At 35.1% G+C, this 18,618-nt stretch overlaps 1 protein-coding gene across 4 annotated transcripts in view; it reads right to left on the bottom strand.

Annotated features, from left to right (window-relative positions):
* Window positions 1–10,289: 10,289 nt before the first annotated feature.
* Window positions 10,290–18,618, bottom strand: part of LOC110026041 (ubiquitin-like protein ATG12) — a 52,737-nt gene continuing 44,408 nt past the window's right edge. The window contains exon 6 of one of the 4 annotated variants that reach the window (XM_020726798.1): window positions 10,290–10,367. In XM_020726798.1, coding sequence (XP_020582457.1) covers window positions 10,305–10,367 — 63 coding nt within the window. In that variant the 3' untranslated portion in view covers window positions 10,290–10,304. The other 3 variants (XM_020726797.1, XM_020726800.1, XM_020726806.1) reach the window with 3 other exon arrangements.

Below are 18,618 nucleotides of genomic sequence, written 5' to 3'. Positions count from 1 at the left end.
TTTGTTGTTATCAAACCAAGTTTTTATCGCTGCACTTGGAGAACCAGCATATAAGAATTGTTTTTTGAGCTCATCCTTTCAATGATTATGATTTGGAAGGAGTAAAATTCCCCCATCAAGACCCTCTCATATCAATGCAGGAATTGGCAAACCTTACTACAATGTGAAGAGGATTTTGACCGAAAATGGTGGATCTGCTGACATCTCATCCTACTCCACCTACCTCAATCTAGGGCTGACCAACGAAAAGCTTGATCCTGCTTTTTGGTCATTTACGGATTTGACAATCAACCGATAAGAGTTAAAGGAAGTATAAATTTCCTTATTCGTAATGGGAGAATTTTCTTGAAAGATGACTCACTTAATCAAGTTCATTGTTAATAAATCAAAATCAGTATATAATGTCATCCTCAGGAGGCCTCTCCAGTCCATCTTCGACATCATCACTTCTATGCCACACCTTAGGCTCCAACACTTGAAGATACTAGTTTTGTGTGTGAAGATCAACTGATTGCATAATCATTCTTATCTCAGGCTAGCTCAACTGCGCTCTTCAATGATGTTTAAAGCAAAAAATTTTGATCTCTGAGATGAAGCCATGTCTGAATGAGCATCTCCCATGGAAGACTTGATCCATGTTCAGCTCTCAAGTGATCACCCCTCATAAGAACTACAGCTTGGTTCCCTACTCTTTAATGAGTAGAAGCTAAATTACATAGAACTTCTCTAGAGGAACCAAGAAAATTCACTTGGACCCCAAAAAACATACTTGGAGTTGACCCCAAAGTAATAACACGCTTCTTAGAGGTAGCCCCGACCATTAAGCTAGTCATCTACAAGGAACATGACTTCACTTCAAACTAACTGCAAGCCATAAAATAAGAAGTCAACAAGCTTTTGAAGCAAGGTTTATACAAGATGTACACCACCCAAAATATCTAGCAAGTGTCATCATGGATAAGAAAGCTAGCGATGCTTGGAGGACATGTGTCGACTACATCAACACTAATAAGGCACGCCCAAAGGAAAACTTTCCCCTCCCACACATTTATTAACTTTTTCATGCACATAAAGATACCAGAAACTCCATTTCTTAGATGTCTACTCAAGGTACAATCAGATAAACATGAATCTGAGAGACAATGAAGCCACATCCTTTCAAACAAATAAGGGCCTATATTATTATCAGGCCATTTCATTTGGGTTGAAGAACTTTGGTGTAACCTACCGTTACCTTATTAACAATTTATTTAATAATATCCTCGAACACACACTAGAGGAAATACATTAATGATATGTTGATAAAAAATTTAGAAGGGTATCATTGCATCTCTCATCTAAAGGAGTGATTCTAACTTCATCGTCGTTACAAAATGCACCTTGACCCAGCTAAATATGTGTTTAAATTCACATCAGAGAAGTTTCTAGGATTCATAGCCACTCGTTGTGATCTGAGCCAAATCCATAAAAAAATCAAGGTGTTGAGAGACATGCTGCCCCAAAGAGACATCAAGGAAGTGCAGCGTTTGAACAGTCTTATATTTGCCTTATCCCAGTTCTTGGCTCATTATGGAGAAAAGTACCTACCATTTTTCAAAATAATAAGAGGTTCTAATAATGTCGGTTTCCATTAAACAAATAAATGTCAGGCATCTTTCAAGCAACTTAAGGCAATCCAATAAATGTATGGCCTCAATGCCCCTCCTATCGAGGCCCATCCAAGAGAAAATGTTGCATATCTACTGGCTATTTTACCTCATGTGATGAGCTCTTCCCTAATCAAGGAGAAAAGCTTGGTCGAACAGCCCATCGATTATGTCAACAAGACTCTCTCCTACACAAAGAGATGGTACTCATTCGCAAACCAGACTATGCTAGCCCTACTATTTATAGCAATGAGGTTATATTTATTCTTCCAAGCTCAAACCATCAACTTCTGCATGAAACTCCATCTGAATTCTATCCTCCAGAGGTGAGAAGTATCATGGATTTTAATTAAATGATTAGTAGAGTTTGAAGAGTTTAACATTCACTATCAATCATAACCAAACATCAAATCACAAGTACTAGCCAACATTGTGGTGGAGTGCATTATACCTACCTTTGATGGGACACCTCAGTGGTACTTGTGCATGGATGGATCATCCAAAAACTCTAAAGTAGGTATTATAATAATGATCATCTCCTCGATGTAGGTCATCTTGTAGTACAGACTATTGAAATTTGTTGCCACCATAATAATGTTTTCGAGCATGAAGGCCCTCATTGTCGAGTTAAAATTTTCTATCAATTGTGAAGAGTAAAATCTCATCATCTATGCTAACTCCAAGCTTGTTTCATCCCAAGTAAAGGGAAATTTTGATGCTCACAACTCACAACTAGTATAATATCTTAGCCTGGTAAAGAAGCATCTTGTTTAGATCAAAATATGTCAAATCATTCACATAATTCAAAAGCAGAACACCCAATATGATGCCCTCTTCAAGCTCAAGAATTAGCACATGGGGAGTCTACCCTCGGGCCAATCAATATAGCTTAAACAAATTACATATTATGTGTAGGATATATATAGTCCTTAGTTAAAATAGTAATAGTTAGCTACAAAAATCATCATTAATTGCTACAAATGCAGTAGTTATCCATAAATGTTGTAGTCGGTGGCTCGAATAGCGGTAATTTTCCACATAGGCCATAATTGAAAACTTAACAATAGTATTTAGCTATATCACAGGCAGTAGTTGGCCATAAAGGTCGTTGTTGGAAATTGTAATAGAGTCTCTTGGCCATATAAGCTTTAGTTGGTAATTACAATATAGTTACTCACAAAGGTCATAGTTAGAAGCTGTAAAAGTAATAATTGATCATAAACTACAGTTGGTGAGTGCAAAATCATAAGTTGGCCATGTAGATCGTAGTTGAAATTTTAATAGCTTTATTGGACACAGAGGTTGTAGTTGATGAATCAATATTATTAGTTTGCCACAGAGGTTGTAGTTTGTGACTATAATAACGTTGTTTGGCCACATATGTCATATTTGAAACTTGTAATAGTAGTAGTTGGTCACTTAGATCATAATTGGTGATTTTAATATCATTGTTTGGCCACATGTGTCATTGTTTGAAGCTATAATAATGTTTGTTGGCCACAGATGTCATAGTTAGAAGCTGTAACAATGTCAATTAGCCATAGAGACCATAGTAATTGGTTGTTGCACTGGCAGTGTTTGGCCATAAAAGTCATGGTTGGAAGATATAATAACATTAGTTGGCCACAAAGACCGTTGTTAGTGATTGCAACAGTATTGCTTTGCTACAAATATTGCATTTAGAAGTTGTAACGTTAATAGTTGGTCACATAGGCAATAGTCATCAGTTGACCACAAATGTCATAATTGGAAGGTACAACTGTAGAAATTGGCTACATAAACCATAATTGGTGACTGGACCACGTAGATCGTAGTAGTCGGTCACATAGACAATAATTTGTGACTGAAATATTGTCAGTTAACCATGTAGATTGTAGTTGGTGACTCTGATATCATCGGTTGGACATAGATATCATAATTGGAAGCTACAATAGTATTAGTTGGCTACATAAATCATAATTGATGACTGGACCATTTTTTTTTGGAGAACGGGGTTATAACTTTATACTAAACATTTCACTTGCAATTATACAATGTAAAAGAAAATGCATGGGTTAGGAACATCCACCGTATATTTGCTATGATGGTCGTAAGTAGTGGTCATCGACAGCCGGAGGTTGACAATGGCAAGCTGTGGTAGTCAACAGTGGTCGATGTTGGTTGATGGGTGGTTGTCGATGGTGGCTAATGACTCCATATGTCAAAAGTTATTGATGGATCTTTAATACATGTGTTATAAGTTAGAGGCATATTTGGGACACGACGGTTGCAAACAGGGATCGTCAGTGGCAGAAGGTCGACGACGAAAAGTAGTGACAACAAGCGTTAGTCGACGTCGATTGTGGTTGATGACTACGGGGATCGAGAATTATCGCTAGGTCTTTAGTCTAGAATGAGCTCTAAAATATCTTTTGTGCTCATCCTCCTTCATTAATTGAAAAGAGGGGTCTATTTATACCATTTAAGGCTGGGGCATTTTAATCTTTTGGCGAATAACTTCCCAACCATCTGATTAGACGTCGCATATTGATCCCTCTTCATCGTAGAAGTCTATTTAAGTGTCTTAATGACAACAAAATTGAGTGATCTTGTGTTTTTTTTTTGGATTTCTATCATCGACACACTAAATTTAGCTATAAATATGTCAAATTTGGAGTTCATTTAGTCATTCATTTGACCATTCAAATGCTCAAAATGTGCCCTACTGACTTGATTCAAGTGTGATTCAACACAGATTGAACCAATTTGGGTAACATCAAGTTCTTCTTATCGAGACATCGTGTTTAAACTTGTTCAAATCGGGGCCCTAGATGATCTTGAATTTGAATATGAAATATTTATTATTTAAAAAAAATGCATCCATATCCATGTTAGATATAAAAATTTCTAGATGACGCATCCAGTAATTGATTTATCAACTAAGATTAATCGTGCGTTTCATTGTAATAAAAAGTAGTAGCAATCAAACGAATAATTCCTTAATTTTATATTTCAAACGTACTCATATTAATTGATTTTTTTTATATTTTTGGAATTAATATTATAACAAATAGAATTTAATTTTTGATAATATGAAGCAAGTAGTAAGAATTCAGTAAGAGATATTATGAATCATTTATTTTATTTATCAAATTTAATTCATGGCCTAATATTCCTTAAAAGTGTTCAAGTTAGAACCTTGAATTATTCTTTGGTCCTTCATTAACTTCATTGTTATTCATGGTGAAGTGTAGCCACAGCTAACTTGGTTTAAACAGCTTGATTTAAAGCATTTATTCTGCTTGGCCTCCAACTTTTTTCAAATTAACAAAAAAAAATCTAAAATTTTCACCGTAAATTCTAATTAATTTTTTTATTCATTTTTATAAACATACTAGTGTCAAAAATCTGGGAAAATTTTGCATACGTAAGACGTGCGTACATAATGGAGGTTATATTCGCATTATATCGGCATTATATTGGCGTTATATCCCCTGTAACCTCCATTTAACTTCCATGTAATCTATATGTAGCCTACAGATATGTGAAAATAAAAACGCGGAACTTATTTGTAATTTCAGGTAGGTTATATGGAGGTTACAAGCGATATAACACGGATATAATGCGGATATAATGTGAATATAACATCCGTTACGGACGCAGCACTGCGTCGTCTTACGCACGCAAAATTTTCTCCATAAATTTAAGCATGAAAAGAAGTAATTCATTTTTAAAAAATTTAATAAAAGTAATATTTTTTTATTATTATTATGATGTTAAATGTATGTAAATTTGTAAATTTAGATATTAGATATGTGAATTAATTAGAGTTATGTGGTAAGAAATTGAACTAATATGTTTAGAACCTTCGTCAGTACTGAGCCAATAAGAATCCCATCACAAATAGCAATGATGTGGTTGACGGTGATCAATTATTTAAGACATTTATGAACGATGGAGATTTTTTTGTCTCTAATAGTCACAAGGGAAGAAAATTGATATGGAATTCGATCATTTTTCTGTTTAATTATTGACCATAAAATTTTGGAAATTTACATACATGCCACGATTTTTATATATTCACATATTTAATATCTAAAGCTCAATATTAACATTCATGACATTTGCTTGTCTTTAGTTTATGAAAATATGTATTTATTTTTTAAGCAAATAATAATTATGATATTTTTTTTACGTAATATAAAGTTTTGAGTGTTATGTATGTAAATATGAAAATTTAGGGGTTAGATATGTGAGGTGGTATTTGTGTAAATAGCCGAATTTCAATTGATCCATTACCAGACAACAGATGCATTACTGATGCCTCCTTTTTGTTTTTTTCTGTTTTTTATATTTATTTTTTTCTAAATAAATATAGTACGTCACTATATAGGACAGCAAATATATGAATCTCTGTTTATTTCATAATTATACGATACCATTTTAAGGTGTATTGATTGTCCTTCGTTTGAAAATTATTTATATGTATATATACATATATACATACATATTATACATATATATATATATCAATTTTGTGTGGTATATGTATATATGTATATATATAAATATAATATATATGCATGTATGTATGTATGTATGCCATTCCTAATCTTCCTAACAAATCGAGTACACCTCCTTAAGGCATGTCGTTAGAGAGAATTCGAACCCCCAACCTGAGGGGTCTTATACCGCAAAATTTTTTCTCTGCGGACTCCTGAAGTAACTCTACGTGTGGCGCAGGGTATTCCTGAGTTATTTTCATATTATTTCTGGGTTATTTTCAATAATCACGAACTAACACAGAGATAATTTGCGGTCTTTATTTTTGTGTTATTTCGGGATTATTGAAAATAACTCAAAATAACCTTAAAATAACTCATGAATAACCAGCACCGCACGTAGAGATACGACATGTGTCCGGACAGAAAATGCACGCCTTATACCGAGGATATCAGCCAAAAGACTAGGGTACATGGCACACACACACTTATGGAGAGAGAGAGAGAGAGAGAGAGAGGTATATATATTAATGGAATGGACAGAGGCTATTATATGAGCCTCCAACCACCCCTCACCTTCTTAAGGCCAATTGTGTCGGAGGGGATTCGATTCCCCTAACCTGAGGAGTCCTATACCGCAAATGTCAACCAATAGATCAGGATATATATCCTCATTTTGTCCTTTTTTTTTGAAAGTGAACGCTAACTTTGTAATTTATATATTTGTCTTTTTGAATTCATATTAAAAAAAAAAAAATTCACCATGAAAACAAATACATCGAGTAAGGTGTGAAGTCGCATCAATTATTGTTATTTTTATGGTTGGGTTGGTGTGGATTCATCATCATAAAATTTTTCATTTTGTTCACAATTAATGTGTTACACATTTTAGCGCAGGTCGAATCAGACGATACTTTTAGTTGATGTCATGAAGGTGGCTTGTGGAAAGCCTTCGGGCTAGACAGCGAAATTAACAATTACATTATGATGAAAAGATGCGCATGCGCACTTGTTGAACGTACGTCTCATATTTTATTGTATACATCTTCTACATGTCCATATAAAATAAATACATTAAAAAAATAATAGATAGATGTATGGCGGCATATTTATTTTTAATAAAAAGATTTTTTTTACTTTAGAAATATATGACATTATATTTTTTGATGGTTTTAAAAATCGGAACGAACCAGCCGATTCGGTTGGTTTAACAGTGAACCGGTCATCCAAATGGTTCGGTCCATGCTCAGAATTGTATATGCATAGATCTGGGATTGAACAGGTCGGAACCGTGGTTGAACCGACAAACCTGTGAACCAGTCTGATTTTTAAAGAACCGGTTGATTCAAATAATATTCAATTTGAGCCTTTTTATTTTGATTAGATAGTCAGAAATAAGATATTTAGATTAAAAAAATAAAATATTATGTTTTAATTTAGAATATTATTCAAATTATTTAAAAATATTATCTTAAATTAAAATATTATTTATTGAATCAATGAAAATGATATTAATATATCATTATTCTATTATTTAAATTATATTAAAATAATTTAAATATTTATTATGTCAACCGGTTTAGCTTGGTTTAACCCTGATTAAACCATTAAATTTTGAACATTTGACTCTTCTTGTTCGATGACTGATCCGGTTTTCAGAACATTGATTTTTCTTTTCTTTTATTTTAAAATATAATATTTGAATAATTTAATAATTACTACCTAATCGGTTGGCCTATATTGATCCCCTTATATCATAGATGGTTTGCTAATAATGTGAATGCCTTAACAAACTCAGAATTCACCAATCTTAGCCTTATTGGATTCCTCTCATTGAGACGCTCGATTTAATATGTCAAATTTAGAGTTCACTTGACTATTCAATTCCTTATAATGTTTTTTAATGATTTGATCTTAGCTTGATTGGACCCGAATTAAACCAATTTTGATATCATTGGATTAATCTTGTTGAGACGGTCAATTTGAATATAAACTTGCTATAATCGGGGCTCAGAAGATATTAAATTTGAATTTGGAAGATCCTTCATAAACAATACATCAAGGTTGAAATATTGTGCCCATTGTGTATCTATATCCATGTCATATCAAGTTTGTATTTTCATGTCTACAACCATGGATGATAGCCGAAAAGCTAGTTGTGTGGCATATGTAGTGCAACATAAATTATAAGAAGTATTTCAGTTGTATCTTTGTAGCTCATCATTGATTCACATAGAGAAGACAACCAACGCAATATGAATCCTTATTATTTTTCATTTGTGCATATCCATGCACACACATGTATACTTTGTGTGTGTGTGTGACCTTCATAAGCTGAATCATAAATAACTAAAACTCGGGCTTGTTTTTAACTCCACCTCAAATCATTAGCTCGTTAAACTTGGCTCATGATCCTACGAGTGAATCGAGCTCGGCTCAGCACATCTACGTTTTTTAGCGTGTAAATGAAGTTTAACCCTAGGAAGTCTATAGAAGCAATAGGTCATGGGCTAGAGATGGAACCTCCTAGTTGGCGACGGAAATTTACCCACACAATTTTTAGATATTTACATACTTAACAAATAAAATTTGATATTTACATTTATAATATCTTGGAGCCACAAATATATTCATAAAAAGATGATTATATTCTATACGTGATTTTAAAGATTTGAATGATATTTGTAAATTTAAATATTTAGGGTGTTAGATACATAAATATAAAGAAAGTGTGTGATATGTATGTAAATATCCCAATAAAATAGCCACGTGTATTTCATCGTTCAGTGCTGTTCGACCTACTCTTGTAACTGGCCGCTCCACGTTTCGTGGCGTTTTCCGACTCATGTCGCCATTAGCGATGGGAGTACCAAGTGCCTTTTTTTAATGAAATATTATGAGTTATTATGTATATAATAATATAGTTTAAGCCTGCCATTAGTGCATGTTCCCTCCAGACAGCATGCATGGGAAGTATTAGTTTATCACGCTACCATATTAATAAATTAATTAAAAATATTAAAGAATCAAAATCAATGACTGGAGGGCTATTATACGAGCCCCGACTATCACTCATGAGCCTAAGAATTTAAGCATCGCACCCTACTTTCGGGGGGAGTCGAACCCCAAAGTAGACTTACAACTGACAAGCAGATGTCAGACCAACTGATCTGAATATGCAGATCATTTAATCAAATTCGAGTTAAATCGAAAAAAAAATTATTTTATAGTGATGGAAAATTTACATACATGGCATGCCACACAATTCTTATCTGTTTAAATATCCAACACCTAAAATTTGAAATTTATATTTATAACACTTTGGTGTTAAGAACTTACATATAAAAATATATGTTTCACTTATAAAAAAGTTAGTGATTATTATATTTTTACATGATGTCAAATATTTGGTGGTATGCACGTAAATATGAAAATTTAAGTGTTATATATGTAAATTTATAAGAATTGACATTAATTTGTAGTATAAGTAAAAATATTTTTTTAAGAAAATGATGGATTAATGCCTAGTTTTGAATTTGCAATCTACCAAGAATAAAATATGAATATAGTAGATATGAATTATCTTAAGTAAAAGATATGGAGAATGTGAGGGCGTACAACCTGATCAATTAGTAACGAGTATAATTAGAGCAAGTTACAGTGCTATTTAACTAGCTTGGCTCGTTAAGAAATTAAGTTAATTACAGATTTATACTCTACTAATTAATTTATTGAGCCAAACATAAACTTTTTGCAAATATAAAATTAAATTATACGTAAAATATAAATTATAAAATATACATATTACATCATAAAACTACTGTTGAGGTAAATTTGACATGGTGATGCCTTATTCATATTAAATAAATAAGTTCAAAAAAATCAATTGAATTCAAACTAACTGTCAAATCAGTAGTCAAATGCAGACAACAAACCTTTCTGATTGAACAAAAAAAAACAGAACTTGTTTTATAGCCATGATACAAAGGATGAGGTGACCACCGTTGCACAAAAGTCTCCCATCTTAATTACAAAGCAATCACCATGAAGCATTGGCTATGGGTTAAAATCCAGCAATGAAGGTGAACTGCTCAAATAATCTTCGCGGTTCCACTCCAATAATCCCAACAGATGTGAAAAAATGTGATTGTGACGGAAAAAATAACTTCTTTAAAAATTAGGGCAGCGATCTCACTTTAACATGTAAGGTTAAGAAAACTCGTTTTCGCCATATAAATTTCTGAAAAGCAATAAGAAAGCAATTATTAAACAGAAATGTGGTAGCAGTATGAAGCACAGTGGCACTTTGGAATTCTACTTTTTATTTTCAACTAATATGTTGCACGCATTGAAGCACAGACATGAATTGTTTCATCAAAACTACTAAAAAGCTTCATCAGTTTCAATTTTGAAAGGGTGTGGTGAGTAGTTAAATTGTGAAATTAAGAACCAAAATATTGATCTAATTTTTAACATTGTTCAAATCAGAAAGTTTATTATTTCGACAAGGTTAAGATTTGACCAATAATTTGGTTTATAGAAAGAAAATTAAAAAAAAAATAAAATAAAGAGAGAGAGAGAGAGAGAGAGAGAGAGAGAGAGAGAAAACAAGCAAAACAAAACAAACCACCTAATGTGTTTGTCTTTGGTTTATATAACAACACGCTACCTACCTATCAATCAAAAATTAAATAATTTGGTTTATAGGAAGAGGTCCTTTGGGGCAGTTTATTTGGTGCGATGGCGTTTTGAAAACTCACTTGAATTGTGTGGTAAACTGCGTTTCGACAGCTTATGCGTTTTGAAAATGATGTAAGCAGCGTTTTCACACAGCACCTATCTACGTGCGGTGACAGTTTTTTGACAGTGGTCTGACTTTTCAAAATAAAAATAAAAATTTTTAATAGTCACCGCACCTAACTTATCAAAATATTATTTTTAATCAGCTTATCAGCAGATTATTCAATAAACCGCAGCTGTCCCGAACAGACCCTTCGAAAAATTCTAGTGAGTCACGTACAAAAAAAAGGGTAATTCACAATACGAAGTAGTTTATTTGAATAAAAAATTATTTGAATTTATGTGTATCTTAATATTAGATTATAATATACTATTAAATAAATTATTAAATAATTTTAATTACTCATTTTATTTAAATAAAATATCATATAAATATAAATTATTTCACAAATTATTTGTCAAACAACAAACGAGAATATTCATGAACATTAACAAACGGGTTAGGCTATATTTAAATTTGATTCATTTAAACTCTAAATTTTAAAAAAATATTCATACTTATTTAAAATAATCTAAACAAACATGATCGAATATTGATTGAGTTGATTTCAAATTACTCGTCAAGTGCATGCATTCATTTACATCCCTATATGTGCTTGAGAGCCCTCCTTCATAGTGAAACCAGTTCGAACAGATATTAACTATGAATCCGGAGTCCAATGGTGGAGCGTCACGTGTTAAGTTGGTCCCACAAATTTTAACATTGACCAATCTCAATGTGTCACGGTGGGCGCACTTAACACATAATGCACCACCATTGGACTAAATTACATCCAGAGTCCAGATATAATATTTGCTCCACTAACTATTCCAACAGTGGTTGCCCTTGCGGCTCAAATACCCAAATTTGATGTAATACAAATATAAATTTATAGATGGTTGGCTATATAAATAGATAAGAATTATATGTAGGGCAAGTCAGCTTTGCTGGTTTGAATGGCACCGTACATATGGTTCTAAGGCCCATGTCATTAAAAATGAAAGAAACAGCTCAACAAGTTAAAAGAGAAAGACGAGTCAGTGGCGGAGCACATCCATACAAAAACTTGCCTTCAAGTCCTGAGCCAAGACAGGAGAGACTAGTGAACACTACAGCCAAAAAATGGCCTGACATGGTAAATAAAGAAGCATTAACACACACTATAGCATTCTCATTCATGCATTTATATATTTAACACCTAAATTTTATTTTTACACGCATAACGTTGATATCATTTAACATTACTGTAATAGAGTAATAATTTAACTATCACAGCATTGTATAAAAATTCAGCACACATAAATAAAGAAAAAATAAGAGTACACCGAAACTTTTTTGTGGAAAATTAGGTAAGAGAACACTCAAAATGATCGACTTTCACTTTGCAAACAGAAAAAAAAAGACTATTCTTATCCCGCAATTAGAAAAGAGTTAATGTTACATGAAGTATAATGTTTGTAAGTACAAAGTAAACAAAAAGATTAGTTGTATTATGATTACAGCGCTCAAGAGAGTATTTTTTTTTAGCGGGAGTTGCTGTTGAATTTTTAATACATTGTATTCCATATACATCATTGAGCAGTATTTGGGATACTTCGTTACTCGATAGAGTTCTTCATCATTCAATAGAATCCTTCGTTATTCAACAGAGTCTGCAACGGCGCCAACGAGCGATGGTCGACAGAGGTCGGAAGTTATGGCAGGGTCTCCAGTCATAACAACATTGGAATCAGGCTCCACCTTCTCTCCCTCAAGTAAAGAAAGGGGGTATATATATAGCCCCTGTAAACGGGGCATTTTCTTTCCTTAGCGAATAACTCTCATAACAATCTGATTGAATGACAGACAATGATTTCCCTTGATCGTAAGAAATTATTTAATGATATGATGGTCTTAATGACCTCAGAATCGGGTGATCTTAGGCACGTTGGATTCCTCTCGTCAAACACTCAATATGACTATACGTACGTCAAATTTGAAGCTCATTTGACTTCTAATTAACCACCAAAAGCCTCCAAAAATGGTTCAACAACTTGATTAGGATTGAATTGGCAATTTTGATATCATTGGAGTCGTCTAGTCAAGCCAGTCATTTTGATTATAGGTTTGTTGCAATCAGAACTCTAAATAGTTTTCAATTTGAATAGGAATATTTCTTGCTTAAAAATTACCTCAACTCATGTCAAATGCCTCAAAATTTGTGCCAAATGAAAAAATTAGTTGGGGACGGATCAGTTGCTCTTGTTTTCAGACGATTTAGTTCGTATCATCTAAATCAAAATAATGAAAATAGAATAAAAAATTCAGAAAATTTAAACAATTTAGAGTTGGCCGACGACGGATGGCAGAGGATATCGGTAGACGGATGGCAGAGGATATTGGTAGACAAAGGCGGACGACAGTGGACGGTGTCGGACGTCACGGCTGCCAACAAGCGGCAACGACCAACACTGAATGCATGGGGGATGCATCAAAGGCGCGGTCTCAAGTCACGGGTCATGCACGGGTCACCAGGCGACACGAACGAGGGTCAATGAGCGACACGGACGCAGGTCATGCATGGGTCAACCGCTTACGCAAGTCACGGGCACAGAACGAGATGGCAAGTCGGCCTGGTCATGCTGTCGAACTGGGTCGGGTTGGCAGCACGGGACGGATCGGACAATGCGGCACAAGAAAGGTCAGCAATCTGAGTCACTAAGCACGTCGCCCAACACTCTGATCGCAATCCTTATTGTGTGGGATCGTGCAATTGTGGAATTGGGCTTGACTTTGCGCAAGCGTTCCATGGATAGAATGGGACAACCGCCAACTACCAGAAATTAGCCGGCTAGACCAAATGGACACAAAATTCCTTGAGTTTTTTTTTGTTTTTTTTTTTTTTTTGGATTTTGGAGTCAATTCTAAAATTCCTGTTGTGTTTTTTTTTTTTTTTTTTTTTTTTTTGGATTTTGGAGTCAATTCTCACAATTTTGAGCCTATAAATATGACTAAAAAGGGGAGGAAAGGCACACAACCCTCTTTTCAGGCTGAAGTTCTACTTGGAGTCCCAACCTACTTTTGTGTCTCTTTATGCACTTGCTTACGCAATATTAGAGTCCTTTGGTTTGTTATTGTGTCTTTATCTAAGTTGGTGTAGTGCAACCACTGGAGTTCCTTTGGGTTAATATTATGCCTGCTCAAGCATCGAAATTGTGCAACCTGCAGAGTCCTTTCTGCAGGCTGAGGTTGTAGTAGATTAGCATCTATTGCAGTTTTCATGTCAATGTATTAGTCTTTGTAGCTTTCTATTTGCTTGCTTGGCATTTGTATAAAGTGACAGTGTGTTTGTCCTTAAATCTTTCCTTATGCTTGATAAAATTTTATAAAATATGAAAGTGTATTTGGTTGTACATCTTTGGTCATGTTTGACGTAGCTCTTTAAACATTCTGATAATGAATATTTTTACACCACCTTTTCTTAATGTTACTTCATTATTTATGAAGTAGTGCAAAGTTAAACTAGAATATTGCAAAGCGAGTTGAGAGTTACCCAAAAAAAATTTGGAGTTACTCGAACAGCATTGACCCATTCTAGATTGTCATCAGAGATGAACAAAAACTCTCTTTACTAGGGATAGATGACCTATCCTAGGTTAATCGGAGCATCAACTCGACGATCCTAACCAGTAATTAAAGATCGAAGAAAATCGACTAAGGATTCTTGATCGGTATTAGGTTATTTGGTGGGGATGCTCGATGACATTAACCTGTTATTGACAAAGTCAAATGAAATTAATCAAAGATGTAAGATCCATCCTAGGTTACTTAGTCAGAGATGCTCAATAGTGTTAACATGTTATGGATAAAGTTGAATCTTGATTATATAATTGTGGTCGTGTAAAACCCTTCCTGTGATTATAGCTACTTCACCAATAGTCTGACGATCTCTCGTTGTTGCCTTTGGAATTGCTACCGCGCCCATTCTAATAGCATTGACCCATTCTAGATTGTCATCGGAGATGAACAAAAACTCTCTTTACTAGGGATACATGACCTATCCTAGGTTAATCGGAGCATCAGCTCGACGATCCTAACCAGTAATTAAAGGTCGAAGAAAATTGACTAAAGATTCTTGATCGGTCCTAGGTTATTTGGTGGGGGTGCTCGATGACATTAACCTGTTATTGACAAAGTCAAATGAAATTAATCAAAAATGTAAGATCCATCCTAGGTTACTTAGCCAGAGATGCTCAATAGTGTTAACATGTTATGGATAAAGTTGAATCTTGATTATATAATTGTGGTCGTGTAAAACCCTTCCTGTGATTATAGCTACTTCACCAATAGTCTGACAATCTCTCGTTGTTGCCTTTGGGATTGCTACACGCGCCCATTCTAACAACATTGACCCATTCTAGATTGTCATCAGCGATGAACAAAAACTCTCTTTACTAGGGATAGATGACCTATCCTAGGTTAATCGGAGCATCAACTCGACGATCCTAACCAGTAATTAAAGATCGAAGAAAATCGACTAAGGATTCTTGATCGGTATTAGGTTATTTGGTGGGGATGCTCGATGACATTAACCTGTTATTGACAAAGTCAAATGAAATTAATCAAAGATGTAAGATCCATCCTAGGTTACTTAGTCAGAGATGCTCAATAGTGTTAACATGTTATGGATAAAGTTGAATCTTGATTATATAATTGTGGTCGTGTAAAACCCTTCCTGTGATTATAGCTACTTCACCAATAGTCTGACGATCTCTCGTTGTTGCCTTTGGGATTGCTACCTACCCGCGCGCCCCCCCTCCCTCCCCCCCAAAGGAATGGCACTAGGCGTATGAAGGATATTACTTTGTATGAATTGGCCCAAGTATCTTTCAAGCTCATATTTGAGTTAAAAAAATGCTTCGGTATTATGACCACAACATTGATAGAAGTGACAATGTTGCTCTTAATTTCTCACATTTGGCTTTAAAAGGTGTGGCTACTTAAGAGTTTCCTTATCTTGAATTGCCATCATAATGTCAACATGTGATGTGTTAAACAGCGTGTTTACTTATTTGACAGGGATATCCACTTTTTGCGGTCAAGGGAGCATACCCCTGTTCCCTTGAGACCCATACCTCTTTTCGTTGAGATGCTTGAACAGTCTTCATGAGGTTGTTCTTATGCTTCCCTGCAATCGCTCAAATTACTTTTTGTGTATTAGTAATTTCATTAGCGGCAATTTGTGCCTCCACACGGTGGATGAAGTCAGCATACAAATGAACAATGTTTTGCATCAAAGATGAATAGAAAGGATCAAGACGTAGCACCTCCAAGAATATACCTCTTGGTAACTCTGGATCTACCCTTGGGATTTTAAGAACTTCAACAGAGAATCCAAGGAAACAATCCTTTAGTGATTCCCCCTCACTTTGGCAAAACACGGAGAGATGAGAGGATTCTTTAATGATCCTTCAATTTATAATGAACAACCCCATAAACATGCTAATGAGCTCATCAAATTTATAAATGTTCCCTCTAAAAGTGAACAAAACTATGAGTGTGCTTGACCTTAACCAAATTGCATGAAAAACCTGACAAGGGAGAGCACCAGAAGCTCGTTGTATGTGCATGATGGTTCTGAAGTGATACACATGTTCATGTGGGTCAAAAGTCTCATCATAAACATGAATGCTCGGAAACTTAAACCCTGTTAGCACAAGGTGTTGGCGGACGATCTCAACCCGTGGAGAAAACACCTAAGGTCTAGGTCAAGTTTAGAAATAGCTTCTATCCTTCATAGTGAACTTTTCACAAACTATACGTCGTAAATCGTTACAAATTGTGTTAGGTCGAGCTCTATTCTCAAAGTATGTTGAGAGCCTGTTGTTAGGCTTGCCTACAAGAGATGAATGTGTAGAGCTAGCAGTGTCCATGAGCTCATCTTCCTAAGGAAGAACTCCTGTGCATGATACCTCTCATCAGAAGATTTTGAGGTATTTGTGCTCCTCCAATATATACAACCTTCGGTTGTCAAACTACGTGCAGAAGTCGAAAAGCTCATTCTAAGATTCATCCATTCTTTGTATATGATCTTCAAGTGGTGCACAAGAAGCTCGCTCACCAGCATGATATGTATCATTCGAAAACAGGCCAGAAACTTGATCTCCCGTACTTCGAGATAGTTCCATAGAATAATAATTCACAGCAGTTGAATAATAATTTAATGTCTCAGCAGACACATAGATAAAGAGAATGAAACAAGAGAAAAGATTGGGACTTTTTACATGAAAAACTCAATAAAAGAAAATGAGACGGGGTCAAGCCCTAAGTTACAAGTACAAAGATAAACTCTTAGCCCAAAACTAAAAAAGAATTACAACATTACACCAAGTATAATGTTTGTTTGTACACAGTAACAGAAAAATTCATTGTATTATGAATACAACGCTTGAAAGCAGTTGCCACAAAAAAATATTATTAGGTCGATACACTTGTATTCAAGGTGCATTATTGTGTAGTATAAGAATAGAATTTCTCGTTCCTAAATAGAGTCTTCAGTACTCAACAAGATACTTTTTTACTCAACAAAAACCTTTGTTACTCAACAGTGTCCACAAACAATGGCAAGGGCGGTGGTTAACGTCGGCCGACAGTCAGCAATCGACGATTACATATGCCAGAAATTATCATCAGATCTTCAATCCATAACAAGATTGAAATTATGCTCATTTTCTTCCTCTTCCTCAAGTGAAGATACGGGGTCTATTTATAACCACTCAGGAAGAGACTTTCTCGTCATTTGACAAATAGCTCACACAACCACCAGATCGAACAGCTCGCGTTCATTCTCCTTGATTATATATATATATATGTATATATAAATATGTATATATATATATTAATTTATATTAAACCTATTTCCCCATTTCCTCTTTAAGCCCTAACTCCCCTAACGCACGCACCCGAGCATTGTCTCATTTCCCTCTTCCGTTCGCGTGCCTAGCCCTTTCCCTTTCTCGTTCTCGAGCCGACCGAACTCATCTTCCTCTGCGCGAGGGAGGGTTGACCCCGTTCGTCCTTGCCTGACATGTTGCTGCCCGCGGCCTCCTTCCCGAAGTCGTGCCAGTCTTTTTGAGCTGTGGCTTTCCTTTTCTTGGTAGTTTGACTCTGGGAAGTTTGTTCCTTAGTACACTCGAATGGCATTTTTTCTCTTCTTCCCGATGCTTCCCTCGCTGCCACTAGGCTGGCCGCTCGGTCCGAGATGCTTCGGTGGCTTCGCCCTCTGCGAGCAGGGAGCACTTCCCTTTTCTTTTTTGGCCCGATTCGAGTGTCGTGGGTCCAGGGGTGATCTCCTTTCTCTTCTCCTCTCTTCTCTGCCTATAAACACAGTTTCTTTTGAGATTTTTAAGGTTGTTGAAAGAAAAAAAAAAGTTTTCTGAGAAGAGTGAATTTTGGCGGTGAGGAGTTTGGGAATAGATTTTCTGTGAGAGCATTTCTTTGAGGTGAATTCTTGTGTTGCGGTGCTTTACTTTGGCATTACAGAGGTACCCTTTCTTTCCCCCTCTTCTTCGGTGCACCGTTTCTTTTCGGGTTTTTTTTTCTCTTTGTCGGAGCCTTTGAGCTTAGCTCTGATGGAGGATACAGCATGCTAGCTCATTTTATTTGGATATATTTTTTTTGAGATATTCACTTCAAGTGTATTTGGAAATGAAAATGTGAGCATGTGTTAAAA

The sequence above is a fragment of the Phalaenopsis equestris genome, unplaced genomic scaffold (assembly GCF_001263595.1).
Source record: "Phalaenopsis equestris unplaced genomic scaffold, ASM126359v1 Scaffold000347, whole genome shotgun sequence".
Lineage (NCBI taxonomy): Eukaryota > Viridiplantae > Streptophyta > Magnoliopsida > Asparagales > Orchidaceae > Phalaenopsis > Phalaenopsis equestris.
This window is presented reverse-complemented; position numbering and strand designations above follow the sequence as displayed.